At 37.1% G+C, this 18,758-nt stretch overlaps 1 protein-coding gene across 1 annotated transcript in view; it reads right to left on the bottom strand.

Moving 5' to 3' along the window:
• ctnnd2a (catenin (cadherin-associated protein), delta 2a) overlaps window positions 1–18,758 on the bottom strand; it is a 219,605-nt gene that overhangs the window by 97,862 nt on the left and 102,985 nt on the right. Inside the window, 1 exon segment of the mRNA XM_032551622.1 lies at window positions 6,759–7,065. Within this exon segment, the coding sequence (XP_032407513.1) occupies window positions 6,759–7,065 (307 nt within the window).

The following is an 18,758-nucleotide window of genomic DNA, read 5'->3' as shown; positions in this document are numbered from 1 at the left end:
GGGCCAAGGTTCTGGCAATGCATCATTACCCTCCCTTGGAGGTGATTTCATATCCCAGCATGCATTTCTCATGTGGAGAGGAAATTACCCCTGGGCCGTGCTGAGAGCCAGCAGAGTGTGTCCTCCTTCCTCTGTCTTTCCCTTTTTTGCTTTCTTCAAATCCCTTGTTCACCCTGTGACTGTCACACACTTGCCACCCTCCCTGCCTCTGCTCTCTTGGACTTGAGCTACCCACTTATCAACACATTCTTTTATCATTCTCTCAATGACAATTCTGTTTTCCTCTCTTGTCTTCCTTTGTCTGATGGTACTGATGGCATCTGGCCTGTAAGTCAAGCAGGTAACACTTAGGTCAACATTTAGTTGTCCCCTAACAAAAAAAAAAAAAAAAAAGGAACTGAGAAAAATGGATAGAACTCAGCTTTTTACTCTGGCTTGTACTTAATAGCCTCACACTCTACCATCTACAGAATCACCAAAACAATACCATTCATCTGCTATTTTTATGACTACTGTAAATAATTGTTACTAAGCAAAAGACAAGAGTGCATTCTTCATTCTCATGTTGAAAATGTCAGTAAGTCCAGGTTTAAGGACTGGACATCCAAGGGAATCACTGCTCTGTGCACAATAATGAAAAACAACAAAATCTTAAGTGATTTCGAAACACTCAAGAGAAAATATTCTCTGGACAAACAGGACTTTTATCGATATTTACAAATAAGAAATTTTGTTAACTTAAAAACTAAGCCAATCACTGACAAGAATATAAACCTAAAGGAAATTTTTATTAATGCCTGTATAATCAAAAATTAAAGGGAAAATTATCTTATTAGAGGAGTTTTACATAAATGTCAATAAAACGCACCAAACAATCTACTTATGCGCTGACTATAAGAGAAGCATATGCTCACTCTGTTATTTATCAAGATACATAAACCCAACTGGCCAGAAAACCAACACAGACTCAATGTTTCCTTTATTAGTCTTCCCGATTCTTTTAATCAAAGCACATGTACTTGTGTCTATTCTTTTATGTTGTTGATATTGCATTTGGTTAGTCTTGAACGATTCCACACGTATGTCTCACACCGTTGTGCAGAGAGTCACCGCTGACCACTGAAGATTTTCCATAAATAGAGAAGTGCGTTTCGGCTCCGAGCCAACAGACACCGACAATAAATAGCGAGTGGTGACAATGACATGTCACGGAAGATCACATCATATCACGACACCATAAATAGCAATTTGTTGTCAGCAGTACAGTTTTATGGAGCATATGGAGTTTCTTTTGTTTTTAATGATTGACAAATGTTGTTACAGAATTATTTTTTTCTTGATTTTATATGAGTACTGCTGTTCTGCAAATATTTTTACATTGACAGCTAATGTAAATAAGCCAAATTGTTTTATATTATGGAAGTGTGACGGATCTTACTTTGACGCAGCATGTTTCTATTTGAGTACATCTTCTTGTGAGTCAGTCCTATACCTACAGTTGAAGCAGTGCAGTAATATTCTTCTTAATCAGTATGTCACAGTTGCTCCACCTGAAACTGGACATCTTGATTTGTTTCCTTATGATGTTTTTGGGAGAAGGTGATTCATCCTTCACAAGCTCCCAAGCTTTGAAACAATAAACCAAACATCCATATCTTTGGTCCCCAATTCCCATCATCCCTGAGCTGATGTTAACCTCGTTCTCCCTTTGTGTTTTTCTTTTTTGCCATTTTTACTTTCCATCTGCCAAGGTCGATCTTCTTTCCTACACATATTTCCATCTCCACCTCTCATTCTGACTTAATGCTACTGAATGAAGCGTCATTATTTTATTATTCTTTATTGGTTTAGCGATTTTTCAAAACAGTTTTGTATACTGGTTACATGAGAAAATAAATCTCATTCGCCGCGTCATTTATAACATCTGTTTCGATAGGAAGAACCAGTAGGGGTGAAATTCTTTTCACCGAGGGTGTTTCAAGGGGAACGCATAAACAAAACATCAAAAAGACAGTCATCTGCACAAGTATCTCCTCACTTTTTGTGTTTATCCAAGTTCTTCAAATTGTGATTGTCATCCAGCTATCATCTTTTATTTTATCTGCATCCCTTTTAAAATCCTCCCCCATGTTTCTTACTTTCCCTCAGCGAAAGATCTACTTTCTTCTTTTTTCCCTACCTTCTTCTTCCCACCCTCTGGTTTCATTTCCCCCAATTCTTTCTCTCATCCTCCTATCTTATTCTTATCCATGTTACACCTCCGTCTTTATAGTCTCCCTTTTGCACTCCAACCCATCAGTGGTTATTACTGTGTGTGCTCTGCTGTTATCATGCCTACTGATGTACAGTTTGAACTGGTTACAATATACACTTAAACATTTCCACACAATACACAAAAATACACAGAGCACACTGAAAAACCATATTAAACCCAATTCCGTCCTAAAGATAAATTTTCCACTCTTTCTCACGGTCTTAGCAGCACAAACACATTGCTCAACGCACACATAACCTCTGCCCTCACTCAGAGTATTCCTTGTCTCTAATATCTGCTAACTCGTTTAGCATTTCATGTTAGCTCAGCCAGATCCAATTACAGCAAGAGTAAGAGTGAAGTCTGAGTGGGAGGCAATTTAACCTCATGACAAAGAGAACTGTAAAACATTGGCTCTAATTCAATAATATTAAGCACACTAACAGAATTGTGCAGTGGAATGCAAAAGTTTAGGCAGAGACCCAGGTTTTTCCAGATGACAGTCATCCTCAATGGGTCTGAAGTCAAATGTTTGCAAGGCTTTATCTTACTCATAACACTGATGAGTCACAAAGTTCTCATAGAGACACCCTAAAATAAAGAATAAATAAAGAATTTGGGATGAAATATCAACAAATGAAGAAAAAATAGAAGTGGATGGCAATACGATTTTAGCTCCATGAAAAACATGGAGGTCAAAGTGATGTCTAGAAAACCCTGCTCTAGAAGGAATAAGATGATAAAAACCAAATTAGTTAAAGGGCTGCCCATCCCCTTCATCTCTCTATCCATCCATCGTCTTTTGCTCATTCTAGGGAATCCCCCAGGTATTCCAATGCTAAAAGAGACATGAAGTCCTCCTCAGGAAGTTCTATGTCTGCACCAGGTTCTCCTCTCAATGGGATGAGGATTGAAATCCTGCCGGAGGGAGACATCCAGAAGGAATCTCGATTGGATGCTCAAACCATCTTACCTTGCTCCATTCAATGTTTCATTGTATTTCAAATCTGCCTAACTATGGAGATAATGTAAATATCCAAACAAATCAAATCTAAACCAGATAGCTCATAAACGATGCACACAGATAATTATGTTATTTGTGAGATAAATTGAAATGTTACTGTTTCCAAATATCACATTTTATAACACAAGCAGATTCTTTATCCTGAAGAGTTGCTCATTTTTGTTTATCTCCAGATATAACCCCAATTCCCTAGAATTCTTATTTGTTAATAAATAAACAAAAGCTTATTTTTTATTAATTCCTGTACTTTGGTGATGTAGCATGCTGCATAAGCTTTATGCATACATTTGTGTGAATATTTGTTTACATTTTCTTTGATATGACATTAAAAAAAATTAAAACAATCTACATAAAATAAAGGTCTTTAAAGAAAAAAAACATTTACATTATTCTAAAAAACAACAATTTTTTTATTTTTTTTTAAATTACAATAGCTGTTGTTAGGGACACCCCATGTTTAATGTCTTCAGTTCTATTAAGAATCATCTAACTAACTCACCGTGCACAAAACTGCACACACAGCAATTTCTACTATGTTTATAGTAAATGAAAGTTACTCCAAAGTCACTCAGTGTCTAGACATGGTCAACAATTACAAGAACACGGAACAAATTGATTAATCATATTAGGAACATTAGGTCAGGATGTTGCGTGTTTGCATTTTGTCTGGCAGTTTCAGTGCATTAGATAAAGGTTAATTTTGTTTACAGGGGTTTAGTATCTTGCATTGTAAATTAGCATTGTAATGAAATTCACTCATTACCATATTTTGTTTTCAACTTTCCTGCACTCTGTCTTACCCTTGCAGTTCATGGGAGGCCAAAGTTAATAAGACGACACAACAAATCCAAGCCAACTGCTCGTCATCTGGTTCTGTTTTGTGATGTCTTTATTATGATTTAACTTTTAATTCAATGTGAAATTAATGAGCTCTGCAGGATGTGTCCACACAAAAGAGCTATTTCTGAGCAAAATTGGAAGGGTGTAGAATAGTTTAGATTCAGTTTTTTCCAATATATGCAAAAACATCTCTGCAAATTGTATGCCTTTTGATGATGCCCGTCTGTCAAATTAAAAATAACTTTTGAAAACAGTAACCTTAAAGCAAGTATTAAACCTACATTTTTATTAGGTAGGTTAATTCTGTAGGCCCCATTTCTGTATTAAAATGCTTTTTTTTTTATTTGTCTGGTGTAATATTCTAATCTTTTAAATGGCATGTTGTCATTAGCTATAAGTGTAAAATCATCACAGCTAACAGAACTAAAGACTTGGAAATATCTATATGTGTTTTATTAATCTATAAATATTTTTTTCACCTAGTGAACAGAGTTAGTGGATAAAATTAACTTTTCAATAATATTCTAATTTACTGAGATGCATCCATAATGAAATAAAAATTACAATATGACTACTAAATAAATTTCATTCTGCAAGTCCTAAACTGTATCATTTTTTTATTTTTTTTTATTTTCTACAGTTAAGAGAGGAAACACTGAGTTTTACTTTGCGCAAATAAAAAACCTAGCACATTTTTATGAAACGTGTGTCCATGATATCTTGTATACATTTTATTCAATAAATACAATTTATATTTTGATCAATCCCGGAAATATCCCTTTAAATAGTGGAATTTATTGTTTCTTCATTTATCACAATTCATAAAAATTTCAGTAAAACATTTATTTAGAGGACCTACAAATTTTGTAGGTGATTAAATCTTTATTGTGCTACATAGATATTCTTCAGTCGTCTTAGCTTACATCTTGCAGACGCTCTCCTGTCTTTGATCCTGTTCATTCTCTGTCTCCCCATTCTTTGCCTCTTCCTGTGACTGATAGCTGCTGCTGAAATTTGATCCACACGTCTCACTCAATCTCCCTCTTTAATTAAAGGAATTATACATCAAGAGTCCAGTGAAATATATATAAATAAAGATGGAGATGGAGCTTTGCTTAATTGAGGAGACAAGAGGATAAAAGTGATCACAGCCCAGTAGGGCTCTTTTACACCCAGCATGACATTAAGGAAGATGAAAGGAGCTTCTATAGCAAGTGGTGTGACTGGAAGCAACATACTGTGATGCATTAGGGGTTTTTTGTCTATATGAACTACTGTACACTTAACAGTGAAGCTTGATAGGACTCATGGATTTGTTTCATGGCAAAGTTCATTGTATGGAAATAAACACATGAGCGCTCTTAACAGCAACCCCATGCTCTGATCTCAAACACTGGCTTTAGGGTCATTATTGGATTAGTTGAATGATTTAAACTTCTTTTCTCACATGTCATTCTACTTTTTAAGATTTTACACCAGTTGCACTTTAATAAAGCTATATACAATGTTATGTAACTTTATTAAAGTTATATAACAATTTTGCAAGTAGGTTCTTTGCAGAAATGCACATACCAGAATGGAACTGACTTGGTAAACAGTTAAATGATTCAGTCTTGGGGACAAAATATCTTGATTGGGAACTCTTTACTTTTTAACTCATTTAGTACTTTTTAACTGAATTATTCTAACCAAAACATTTCAAGCATCTTTCTAACACTCTGAAATGTTCAGCTTTGTTTCTTACATTCTTGTAAACTTTACTTTTACTTTTTCAGGCTACCTCTTAACACAACCTGTTCCGTTTAACATATCAATGCATCTTTTTATACCTTAAACAATTAATTGGTGTGTACTTAGGAGTTACCCTTCCAAATTAAATGCATTTGCACTCACATTGCAACAAAAACATATCTGCTATATATAAAAACACTGCAGCATGGTGGTTTTCTGCCTCCTCTGTGTGTTGTAAGAAAAGTTTTTGTATTTTATTAAATAAGGATTTTTGATTGGTCAATGAAGCATTTGGCAAAGACTTTCCAGCTTAGAAAGCAACAGATCATTCTGCAGGTTAGTTATTCTATCATTTTCATGCTGGTGCAGTGAGTCACTGTTGTTCAAAAGCTGGTTGATATGAAAATAATGTTTTTGTTAGAGTAAATTTTCTCCCCCCATGTCAACCATGGTTATGATTAGCATATGCAGGTGCATCTCAGAAAATTTGAATAATGTTGAAAAATTCATTCATTTTGGGAAATTAATTCACTAAATTAGACAACACATCATTTTGATTTGTACACATTGGTGTTGTTAAGCCTCTAATTCTGGCAATTATTGTGATTTTCAACTTACGGCTAAGGGGACATTTAATTTCTTAGAAGACGGGAATATTATACCAGACCAATGAAAAGTCATTTTAATTCAAAATGGCGGGCTTGATGAAATGTAGTTTACTAATTGCAAAATGTACTTTTAATCCAACAAACAGGCCTCACTGGAACATGCATCCCTATTCTTTGAGATGCACCTGTACGCCTAGAAAAATATTGTAAAATGTTAGTACAATTTCATATGTGACATTTAAACTTTATCTTCACACTCGCATATACTGGAGCTCACTGGACGTCACGGGTTTCATCCTACCTTGGGTCTTTCTGAATAGAGTCGATGGAAGGTGAACGCTGCAGGCTTCCTTCAGGCGGTAGGGCCGGCCCGGACTTGCTGTAAGGAGATTCCACCACCGAGGGGCAGTACTGCAGGGTGCGGTAGGGGTCCGCCACGTAAGGGTCTGACCCGTAAACATCTCCGCCTCCTCCACCGGCACTTGAAGTGTATCCTGGCCCCACCGTGGCATAGTTGTTGGTCCCACCACGGCTGTAGCTACCTGTGCCAGTGCCGTGACTTCCTGTTCGCTGCAAAGGGGTGGAGTCGACACCAGGGGAAGAGGGTGCTATGGTGGCAAAGTAGGGACAAAGGACATAACTTAGGTCACGGACGTGGCTATGGACATGCATCATCAGCTCTATATAGGACAGGAAAGGAGGGAGGAGAAGAACAGGAAGAAAGGGCAAAAAGGCAAGTATAGGAAAGGGGAGGAAATGCAGGTTTCAACAGGTTAATTGAAAGACAAGTCAATTTTAATGCTCTGTATAATTGTTAATGAGAAAAATACACTTAAAAATGCCTAGTTTAAGATTTGATGTTATGATTAGATTTAATATTTTCTCAGCATCCTTTTATATGGCATCATTTTAAGGACCAATTATCACCTAGAAAGAATGCATTTTAGGATATTCACAAAATATGAATAACCTGTTATAATAAATCATTAGACTGCAAATCAAATCTGGTTTTGCTTAGAGATGTAAACGGCCAGCGCAGACACAGCAACTTTCCTCTTCCCTCTGCATTGTTTATGGATCGGTGATATATCAAGATGTTAATGTGGGTCTAGGGGCTTTTGTTTCTCTGGCTGTAAACAGGGAGACAAACTGTGTGAAGGAGGAACCTCTCATCTGTCATTCAGACCAAGCTATCTGCAGACTACAACACAGATACATACACACGCGCACCCCCACCACACACACACAAGTAGAAGCAAAGTAAATGTGTTCCTCAGGAACTGAGTGATAATTCACAGTATGGAAATCAATATGTGGTCATGTGATTAACACTTTAACATCGGCCAATGGGTCTGGTCTCACAATCAGAGGGAATATCTGATTGACAAACTGTAATCACAGAATGGGGTGCAAACACTTAACCTAAACACATACATACGAAGACCATGAATTCAAAAAAAAAAAAAAGAAAGAACTTTGGGTTATGCGTGTCCGTGAGTGTGTGCTAAGGCTGAGTGTCTCATCATTATGTGACCGACAAACTTGCTCTTTAGTGCTGTCTTGAGAGCTGGCATTTGTTTGACCTTCACAGCCCTGATATAGCTCTATTTCAGTTCTCTCACTCACACAAACACACACATTTCTGACCTGGCTCATCTGTAAGATACATGAGGACACCCTCTATCACACACCACATGACAAGACGCTTTTTGTTGACTTTTGTTTGTTGTTTAAGTTAACAAATATTTTCAGTCATTGAGTTATGCTGGGAGGGCTGAATGGCAGAGTCGTTAGCACTGCTGCCTTGCAGTAAGAAGGTCCTGGGTTCACTTGAGATTTCCCTCAGTCCAAAAACATGACTGTTAAGTTAATTGGTGCCTCTTAATTTTCCTTAGCTATGAGTGTGATTGTGGATGGTATTGTTCAGTTTGTCTCTATGTTCATGGCAACAACTCACCATGAATGGACAAACGGGAATAGACAATGGATGTATGAAATATCTTGGCGTATACATTTCTGGCTTTAAATTAAATATGAAAGGAGAATAATTGTTGCTTCAGGTATTCTATTATTGCCCTAAACTTGATAAAGATCTAAATAATTTGGCAGGAGAAAAAATATTTCAGCTAGAAACTGATGAATAGAAGAGCATCTTGAAAAAGCTAACAGTGGTGAGAGAGAACAGTGGTATAGGAAGGTAATGGGGCAGAGTCACTCTCATAAGGGGCAAATTCTCTCTATACTTTTTAAATAGTGTCCGTGGTGAGTCTGTCCTTCTCAACGTCTCATTAGTAGCCAGGGCTTTAGGCCAACACTACCAGTTTCAGTGTGCACTCACTGAGAGACGTGACAGCCAAATAGGACAAACCCCAGAGCAAAAGAAGGCATGGAAGAATGGCAAAAGGAGGAGTAGGCAAAAAAAAAATGTTTCGCACAGAAAAAAGTGGCTTGTCAAATATTTTTATCCAGTAGCTTGAGCTGTGACCAGTGGAAAGGAATATTATTGGTTAAAAAGTGAAAAAGGAAGCTAAGCAGACAAGAGGGGGTAAAATGTAGATATGGAAGGGGAAAGAAACACAGCCATGACATTTTTCTTAGCTCTTTTGTTTTGGTTTTTGGATGTGGTTAATTTGCATGCAACTTCCAGCTACTACTTTTTTTTTTTCCATTTCTAGTATCACGGTTTCTCATTTATATTCCATATAGAACTGACTGTACTATTTGATTTGACAAAGAGTCTTCTGACAAATGAGTAAAGCATTAGCTTTAAAGCTAATGCAACCTTCATGAGGATTTGTGTCTCTGTAACTGTTTATCTTTGATAATACGACAAGATAGAAACATCTTACAATGCCTTGCAAAATGATTCACATGACATGAACCTTGCCACATTTTATGCTGCAATAAAAATCTTTAAAGTTGTATGTAAAGGTTTTTGTGTGTATTTTGTGTGATTAAAATCATTAACAAATAAAAAAATTGTAAAGTGTCATATGCCTTTATATTAGGTAGATAGTTGAACCATCAGATACAGCTGCAAGTCTTTTAGCTTATGCTTGTATGGGTTTTATACAGTCTACCCCTTCTTCTTTGGAGCTCATGCTCAATCGGGTTAGATGTGAGCATCATTTTTCAAGTCTAGCCAAAGATTCCCAATTAAATTTAGGCCTGAACTCTGTGCCATTCATCCACATAAATATGGCTTGATCCAAAGTGTTGCTGTCCTGCTGAAAGATGAGTCTTGGCATCAACTCTTTTGCAGCCTCTCATAGGTTCCCTTCCAGGATTCCACTTTTTTTTAGTTCCATTTATCTTTCAATCAACTCTGATCACCTTTTTTGGGAAAATTACCTACCACTATCATGCGATTAGTGACGGTGTTTTTACGGTGACCTAGTTATTGTATTTTACATGTCAGCCAAAGAAGTTAAATTTTGGTCTTATCTTACAAGAGCCTCTCCTTAAAAAAAATATCTGCTGTCTTCCCCACATCAATCGTAGCAAATAATGACTTCAGCTATTATTTTTCCCCCCTTACAAACATTATTTCTCATCACTGCTCTTCTTGCCTAGCTTGTCAACTTAGATGGAGAGCCATGACTTTTTCCATATTAAGATGATGGAGCAAACTGTTCTTTATAAGATTTTCAAACCTTTATTATTTTGTGCCACAACATTAAACATTAATACAATTTGCTTCTGAGCCGTTTCCTATGTTCCTTGTTTGTTTATGCATGTTCTGTAAGAAAACCCCCTGAGGCCTTTGAAGAACAGCCAATTTTGTACTAAGATTAAAATCCCTCTACCGTCATAATGACACTGGTGACCTCATGAACCCACTAATTTACATGCAAGTGTTTTTTGGGGGTGACAGTTAAAAGGTTAAATTAAATTACTCAAGTGTAGTCTATTTACTAACTATGTGACTTCAGAAGACAGTGAAAGGGATAAAATGGTTATACACAAATTACATTTTCCTTGCACTATCCAAATATGCCATATCTTGTGTTGCTCTATGACATAACATCCCGATAAAACAAGTTTGGTGCCAACACAACAAAATATGAATAATGTAAAAACAGACAAATATTTAATCACAAATCCCTTTTTCAAAGAAAGATGGTATGAAGCAATAATACTTTATCTTGCCAAACTTATTAACTTATGACATTATTAATGTCATATCAAACCTATTAAATAGTGAATACACTAGTATGGAGATTGACTTAGCCAGAACCTAAATGCCTGACCTTCAACTTTGTATCACAAAGGTGCAAATATCTTTCAGATACAAAAGAATTCACACGTGTGTAATGTGTGTATCCCTCTTTGCACTTTGAAAAATCTGTCCTTGAGCAAAGAGTCACTGGGTTCAGCAGTATTCTTCTGAAGAAGTTGCAGGGAGTCTTTCTTTTATTAGAAAATCTCACAGCAAGCTATTCTACTTCCTAAAGTAAAATTCTAAGTAAATTAGGAGTTTAGCCATGTTAGAGTTATTATTTTTTTCTAACCCAAAAATCTGTTGACAGTTTTTTAATACATAGGCATGAAAATTTTGCTGAAAGCTTGTGGAACTAAAACTTACTTTACTGCTTGACAAAATATTAGGTACATCACAAAGCGTGGCAAGCGTGTGGGGGTGTGCACGCATGTGCCAGCAGTCATATAAACACATGCATGTTTCATTAACACCTCTCACACCTAGCACTTTGGCAGCGTGGAATTGTGTTTGAGAATAAATAAAGAGGCTGGTCTATCTTTGTATTCCCTTGGCTTGGGCATAGAGTAAACAAATTGTGGCCGCGCTCCTGCTGGCAGGTTTGCGACGGAAAGGGAAACTCTATTAGTCATTTGACACAGTGATACCTCTGCAATTAGCCAGTCAGCTGAGGGGCTGCCTCGTCGACTTTCCTGTAGGCTGCAGTTGAGATGAGGGAGGAAGAGCTCCCATGTACAAGTGATGGAAAGTAGGAGAGAAGGGTAAAAAACAAACAAAAAATCATAATAAGGGATCAAGCCAATCCTGAAAGCTTTTTGTGTTTATGTTAACTTCTCGTTCTTTCATCTCTGCTTCCATTCCTTTCAGCTGTACTCGCCATCACTCCTTTTTCCACCATTACTCTTTTCGTTGGTGCTTTCTGTCCTCACCTCCATCCACTCCCACCCAACAGATCTCTTTGGAATTCTCCCCTCTGAGTTACACCCCTCCTTTCTGCTGTGACTTACACACTCTCTGCTCTCACTCTTTTTGTCTGCCATCCTCCGTCCGCCATCAGTTTATTTCATGTTCATATTCTCCTCTCTTTTCTTACACCCTCCTGTCCATCTATCTTTCTGCCTCTCTCCCTCTGTTTTGGTTGTAGCAGCCTATGTGATCAGAGCTGAGGACATGTCCTTCCTCTCGACATGCTTCACTGCTCAGCACGATTACACAAAAACCCTCAGTAGAGTTTAGATTCTCATAGAAATTCCCATCAATCTTAGACTGAACTAACAGGGGTTTCTAAATATGCAAGTGACTGACGTTAACAGAATCTGCATGCTTGTAGCACATAGGTCATTTAATGTGTACAAACAGCCTTTTGCTAAAGTAGCCATAGGAGTATGCCTGCCAAAGCTAAGTGAGACCAGCAGACAGTTACACGTACACACACACACACACAGTTTGGATGTGTAAGGGAGTAGGGATTAGTTTCTCCCTCTTTTTATCCCTGGGGGAGCCTTCCAGCCAACACACAGCTCTTGATGTTCCTAAGCTGGAGGCACTGGAAGATCCACATGCACAAACATGTGCAAACAGAAATGTCCACTCTTGCAATTACACTGCAAAAAGAATACTATATTTTGCTAAGTTAAACCTTTACAAACCCCTGGTTAGGACATGGGTTTTCTGCCAGATAGTCATGCTTTTGGTATGCAATAGTTATGTTTTGGTTTTTTTTCCCCCCAAAATCAATGGTTATTCTATTCTTACATTAGCCTGGTAAAAACCAGTTCTTTGTACTACGGTTTGCTTCGTACAGAAGGTCTGGGCTCTCAGCTGTTGACGAACAATTGCTTCCTGGAGGCACAGACTCTATTGAGGTTTTAAATTTTACCCAATTGCTAATGTTTGTCCATGACATATGTAATGCGCCAATATAACGCTATGAAACTTGCTGGAAACTGCCTGTGCTGTAAGCAATCATCGTGTACTGCGAAGAGAGAAGTGCTGAGCCGAACAAGGCAGGTGGTAATGTTAACCCAATATTTGGAAGAGTGGCCAACACGGACCGAACATCTTCCTTCACTCCCTCCGCTGCCATTGCTAAAACTACAGGCAAACTACAATTAAATTCTACTGGAAGAATCCAAGTGGACTGGAGAAAGCATTGACTGAGTTGCAACAAAATTTGAATCGAGTGGAAGAGGACAAATGGCTTCATAAATACAAATATTCAAAGTCACTTTAAGAGAAGGCACATTTATTATTATGAGGGAATGTTTTGATGTGTGAATTGTGTGTTTTCTCAGCATACTTGAACAGTGCAATTACAGCGACCCCAGATTAAATGACAGGTCTAAACCAGACCTTAGTGTCATATCATTCATGGTTGTTTGGTTGATGTGTTTTTGTGAATAAATGCCTTTGCAAGATGAACCCTGCCACTTGATAACTGAATGCTGGAATTCACCCGGACCCCCTGCCACACTGACACATTGAACAGAGTAAACTGGGTAGAGAAAATGAATGAAGAAAAAAAGATTGAATCTTGAGATGCCCAAATCCTGTCCTCAGAAGTTACCATCCTGCAACTTTCAGATGCGTCTCTTCTCCAACACATCTGAAGCAACTGAATGGCTTTTTACTATGCCTCTGCAGAGCTGGCTGACTGCTGATGAGAGAATTCAGATACTTGATTCAGTGGTGTTTGAGCAGTATGCATCTAAATGTTGCAGGATGGTAGCTCATGAGGACTGGACTTGGGCACAGCTGATTAGATCAACTTGCTTTTTAAAAGCCTATCTAGGGACAAGTGCTGCGAATTAGCTGCTGCTATAGAACTATGACGCAAACATGGGACTGCTGTTTTGTTCAGTTTGTCTATGTACGTCTGTCCCTATCAAATAAACTTAAAGTAATAAATAAAGTGAAATGTGAGCGTAAAGACTTTAACCTTGGTTTTGTTTTATTTTTGTTTGCCCTACATTCAATATATAAAAGTAGGTTTTCTAAACAAAACCAAAAGTTTGGCATAATGTCGCTGCGTGGCAAGTAGGGTTGCAAATAACATTGGGCTGATATTGAGAGAACTGACATAGTTTACAGTGTATTTAACACACTGAACAAAAAACATTGAGCAGAAAAGACCTGAAAAATCTCAGAGCAAAAACATACATATATTCCTTCTAGCTCATTTTTGTTTCTGCTTTGTTCTTATGTTTATCGTTACTGCCATATGCATGTGCCTAAAATTTCTATTCCATTATGGCAGACTTGGATAGGGTGATGAAAAATGTCATAAGTCTTCCCAGGGGTGAAACGTTGATCTGTCATACAAGTCAGAATTACATTGAGCTTGTAATTAGGCTTTGAGCCCTCAGCAGAAACTCATGTTACTGTACAAGTATTTACCACAGAATAGTAAGTCAATTTAGGAACTGGTATGCATATAGTACTAAATAGTGTTGGCTAAAATTTAAAAACATACTGCTACTAAATATGTCTCATTTGCTTAATTTGTAGAAATTAAACTCACCATGTTTGACTCGTATCTTTTTTTCTTCTTACCCATTTTTTTTTTTGCCACAATAAATGAGGTTGGACTGTGAGTTTCAGTAAAAACAAAACTTCATTACTACAATGTGACCATTCAACAAGTTCAACAGCTTTCCAAATATAACGCTCTTTTTGCTACTGAACTTTTAACAGGAAGCTCATTTCACAAAACTGTCTATTTTTAAAAGTTTTACAGAAAAAACAAGTACATTCTGATTGGTTGAGACAGAGAACCAAGTAAGAGAAACACTGAAGTGACTAATGAGGTGTTGGAGCCAAAATTGTTGCGCAGTGCACTTTGAGTGTTTGGTGGTCTCTTTGCTACAAACACACTGACAACAGAACACTAACACACACAATTAACATAAAAGTGTGTTCCCTGTATGTTTCATTAAAACGGAAATTTCGTCAACAGAGTTCTTTACGATTTAGTGCATCTCACCCTATGAAAAAGAACTCAGAACTTAAAAAAAACTTACATTATTTATAAGAATATGTTATAAAAAATGTAGTGTTTCATACTGACTGCCAGCTCATACTTTTTAATATCCAATTAACTTTGGTTTATGCACAGAAAATAAACAGTTTAGTATAGCTCCTGAGAGTGTAGAGATATTTAAGTAGTCATTGTGAGCCTTTGACTTTCCATGCTTTTGCAGTTTTGTTTATTTGGGTACAAAGGGGCATTGCATTTATTACACACCCTGGGGAGATTTCAAACTTGTATTTATCATCATATAATCTGAAGCTATTTTGTATAATTTACTCATAGTCTACAGAAAGGGCATGATCTCACTTCAATAATTTAGATCCACCAACACATGCTCAATCCCACTGTTATGGTTCGATAAATGGACATAATCTGTCATATTTTACATGCAATGGACTGACTCAAAAGATGATCAGATCCAAAGTCAAAGGAAGCAGGGTATAAAATAAAATCTTCAAAAATAATACAAACTGAATCAAATTCTAAACAAACTAAACAGACTACAGTCAAAACTGTGACAAAAGGACAAGGTTTTGGCCAACTTTTTGATCAATTCCAATTTGTTTTGGCTGTATTAACCCAATCTTTAGTGGCACATTTTGGCTTAGCAGACATAGCAGTGATCGATTCTGCTGTAGTCTTATAAATTCAGAATTAATCATTTGATTTAAAACAATTTTCATAACACTTCATTGTTTTTTGGTTTTATAACCAAAAAAAATCACATGACATAAAAATGCATATGCTACATCTCTTTCTACACAGTTTGTTCTACTGTTAAGCACAATGATGAGATTTTCATGTAGTTGATTGTTGTAGAAAAGTTAACATTATATTAACTTACAAATGTACATACATGTGGCTGGTGGATGCATATGAAATGACAGAGAGCTCCTTGAATCTTTAAACCACCATTGACTAAAAAGAAGGGGCACAAATATATTCAAAGACACACAAGCTTCATTGACCATAATTAGTATGATGAATCACGTTTGGGCACCAAATGACGTGTGCCACATGAAAGTGAGCCTTTCCTTCATCTTTGTTTTCATTGCAGAGATCTGTCACTTCCCATATTTAGGAGAAGTTTTGAACTTTCTCTGCCTCCTGGCCAGTAGATGCATGTAAAATGTGTGCACCTTTTCTGCTGTTCTAAGCCGATGCTCTCATGGGCTTGTTTTTCCTCTTTCATCTCCCTTCTCTACCAACCTCTCTTTTCTGTCCCCCTCATTAGGATGTTAGATCTCATTAAAGAAGGAAAACAGAATTTAAAGGGGAAAGGAGTTTGGCTTAATGGCCTGATGTAAAAATCATCCACATAATTTATGTCTCTCCTTCTTTGTGCACAATCACAATAGTGAGTGTGCTCCACATGCAATCAAAAAATAAATCCAACAACACACAATGAATCGGTTACGACACACCCAATCTTGCACTTGTGTAGGAAAGATGATATTCTGTTTAAGAAGCTGTTTAATTTGTTTACAAAAGTTAGATTAGAGAATTATACTATAGAGTAATGAAAGTAAGAGTGTGAAATTTGTGGGGCAAAAAGATCAAATATTTACAAACACTTGAGAACTTCCGCAGGCATAAAATGGGATCTGAACACTCAGTCTTCAGTTTATATATAGTGCAATTTATAGTCGACTCCATCCTATATAATATATGTGCACTTCTCTTGCAAATGCATTCTTATCATAACTAATAGACATTGATATAAATGAGATTTAAATATTTTTAAGTTGTTTAAAGGATCATATTTCATCTTGAATGTATAAGAGTTGATTATAGATTTCAGGAGAAGAGTTTCATCACACCATCTTTCCATCATGCAAGAAGAAGTAGGGGTGGTTGAGGAATAAATATTCTGTTTATCTGGACACTGGACTGGCGATGCAACACTGAAGACGTCTACAAGGAAGGACAGAGCGGATTGTACTTCTTGAGGAAGCTAAGATCCTACAAGGTTAGAAGCAAGATACTGTATATCTTCTATAAGTCTGTTGTTGTGAGTGTCATCTCTTCTGCCGTTATCTGTTGAGCCAGCAGCATCAGAGCCAAGGACCTAAAAAGGCTCAACAACCTGATATACACTTGCTATCACAAATCGGTGCCTATTTCTACAAAGTTCCTCTGTGGGGCTGCCGCCTTCATCCGAGCTTCCCCTCCCCACACCTTCCCCACTCGGCTCTATCAGACTAGCGGCTGCAGCAGTTAGCAAACACCTGGATGAAATGCAAGTCTGCTGAGCTTATTATACAAACTACTTGTCAGTCCAACAGTCCCAAGAACGGTTGAAGGCATTACAGAAAGTACTTGTGATGGCAACACAGGTGCCGGAGTGTCGGAAAGAGCAGGAGATTCTTAAAGAGACAGAGGCCAATTTCAATGAGTCAAATTTCAAGGTCAAACTTCTTTTAAATTATTTTTGACACAAACAGGATATTTTAACAACTGAGGGTAACAGTCACTTGCTTGTGCTCTAAAATGGCACTATGTGCCTGGGAATTACATAATACCACCACTTTAAGACAGTGTTCTGTAGTAACAAATTGTTAAAAAAATGTGTATCCATCTCCTTTAAAGATGCTGTGAGGAGTGGTCTTAAATACGGAAATCGTGTCAATAGTAGTAGTTCAATCTTGTTAAAGGAGGGACCTGATAAATAGCCGGTGCACTGAAACGGCTAATTCAAATTGCCACTACCTGGGCCGCACACAGACCTAATGTTAAACTATTAAGGAGAAAAAGAGCCACATCCATTCTTTTGGCAGTAATTCCCGGTGGTCAGAGTCATTAATACGAGCCGAGGCGACATTCATGACGTAAAAATAGGATGCACAAAGACAATGGAAGAAGAAAATTTGAAAAATAAAAAAATGAAGAAAAAAAAAGTCAGAAAACAGTAAAAGGTAAGAAACAAAGATACGACACTGTGGGTAACAACAACATGTAGAAAGAGGGGAAAAAATAGAAGTAGCAGCAACAATCATGAGCTCACTACTTGGATGGAGACTGTAAGATTTGTGGATTTGCTTTTGTTTTTATGTGGAAATAAAAACAAAAGCCTTTTGGAACACGTGAGGCCTTGCAGAAGACGCATCAGTCATCCTCCAGTGAATCAGCATCATTTGAATGCATGTGTACATTGGAGACACTGTGGCCGAGAAGGAATAATTGCTTAAAATAGGCCACATTAACCTGTGGTCCTCTTGGGCACTGCCCTAGTTTTATTCAAGAATGAAATGCATGCACTGCAGCCTACACACATGCATGACATGTATGTCACAAAACTACACCGACACTTAGTCATGCAGCAAAACATTGGCATTAAAGATACACAGTTAGCGTTGCAAATTGTGTCCAATTGCCTAAAAAAAAGACATGACTTCAATGTTTTGCTTATCTAACACTAACAAGCAGCAGAACCTTGGGGAAGCAGTGTAAATCTTTAACTGAAACATGAAAAACTACCACTAAAGTAATAGTGGTAGATTTTAAGTATGACCCAAAGAAAAGACTAGGTGAGTAAAGAATGAATTGTATAGAAAAAGATTCAAAGTTTTGCCTCATATCTATTGTTTCCCCTCCAGAATTTTGTCATTGAAATGTTAAAATGCTTTTGTTATTCCAAGTAAAAGAGCTCCTTCATTTTTATTCAGCCAAAACATGTTATCATAATTTTTTTAAAATCAGGCAGTAAGGATCAAACTAACTCTGCTGTATTGAAAAAAAAACTTGGTGGTAAAGAAATCAGGAGATCAGTGAAAGGCAGAGGGAAGCAGTTTCCCTGGAATATCTGGAACTCACAGCTAAATAAAACTTATATAAGAAAGTAGATTTTCAAGCATTTATACTGTGCATTGACAGAAAAATGATCTTAGATATTCTGTGTACTGTTTCTCTTTCAGAATAATTTTTTTTGTTAAAATTATATAACAAATCTAACATTTTAAAAGGGCCTCAAAACACTGTTTGCAAAAAATAAAATATGAGGGAGAAATATAGACCCACCGATTACAATGTGGTGATTTTTGATGCCGAACACC

The sequence above is a fragment of the Xiphophorus hellerii genome, chromosome 21, assembly GCF_003331165.1.
Source record: "Xiphophorus hellerii strain 12219 chromosome 21, Xiphophorus_hellerii-4.1, whole genome shotgun sequence".
Lineage (NCBI taxonomy): Eukaryota > Metazoa > Chordata > Actinopteri > Cyprinodontiformes > Poeciliidae > Xiphophorus > Xiphophorus hellerii.
This window is presented reverse-complemented; position numbering and strand designations above follow the sequence as displayed.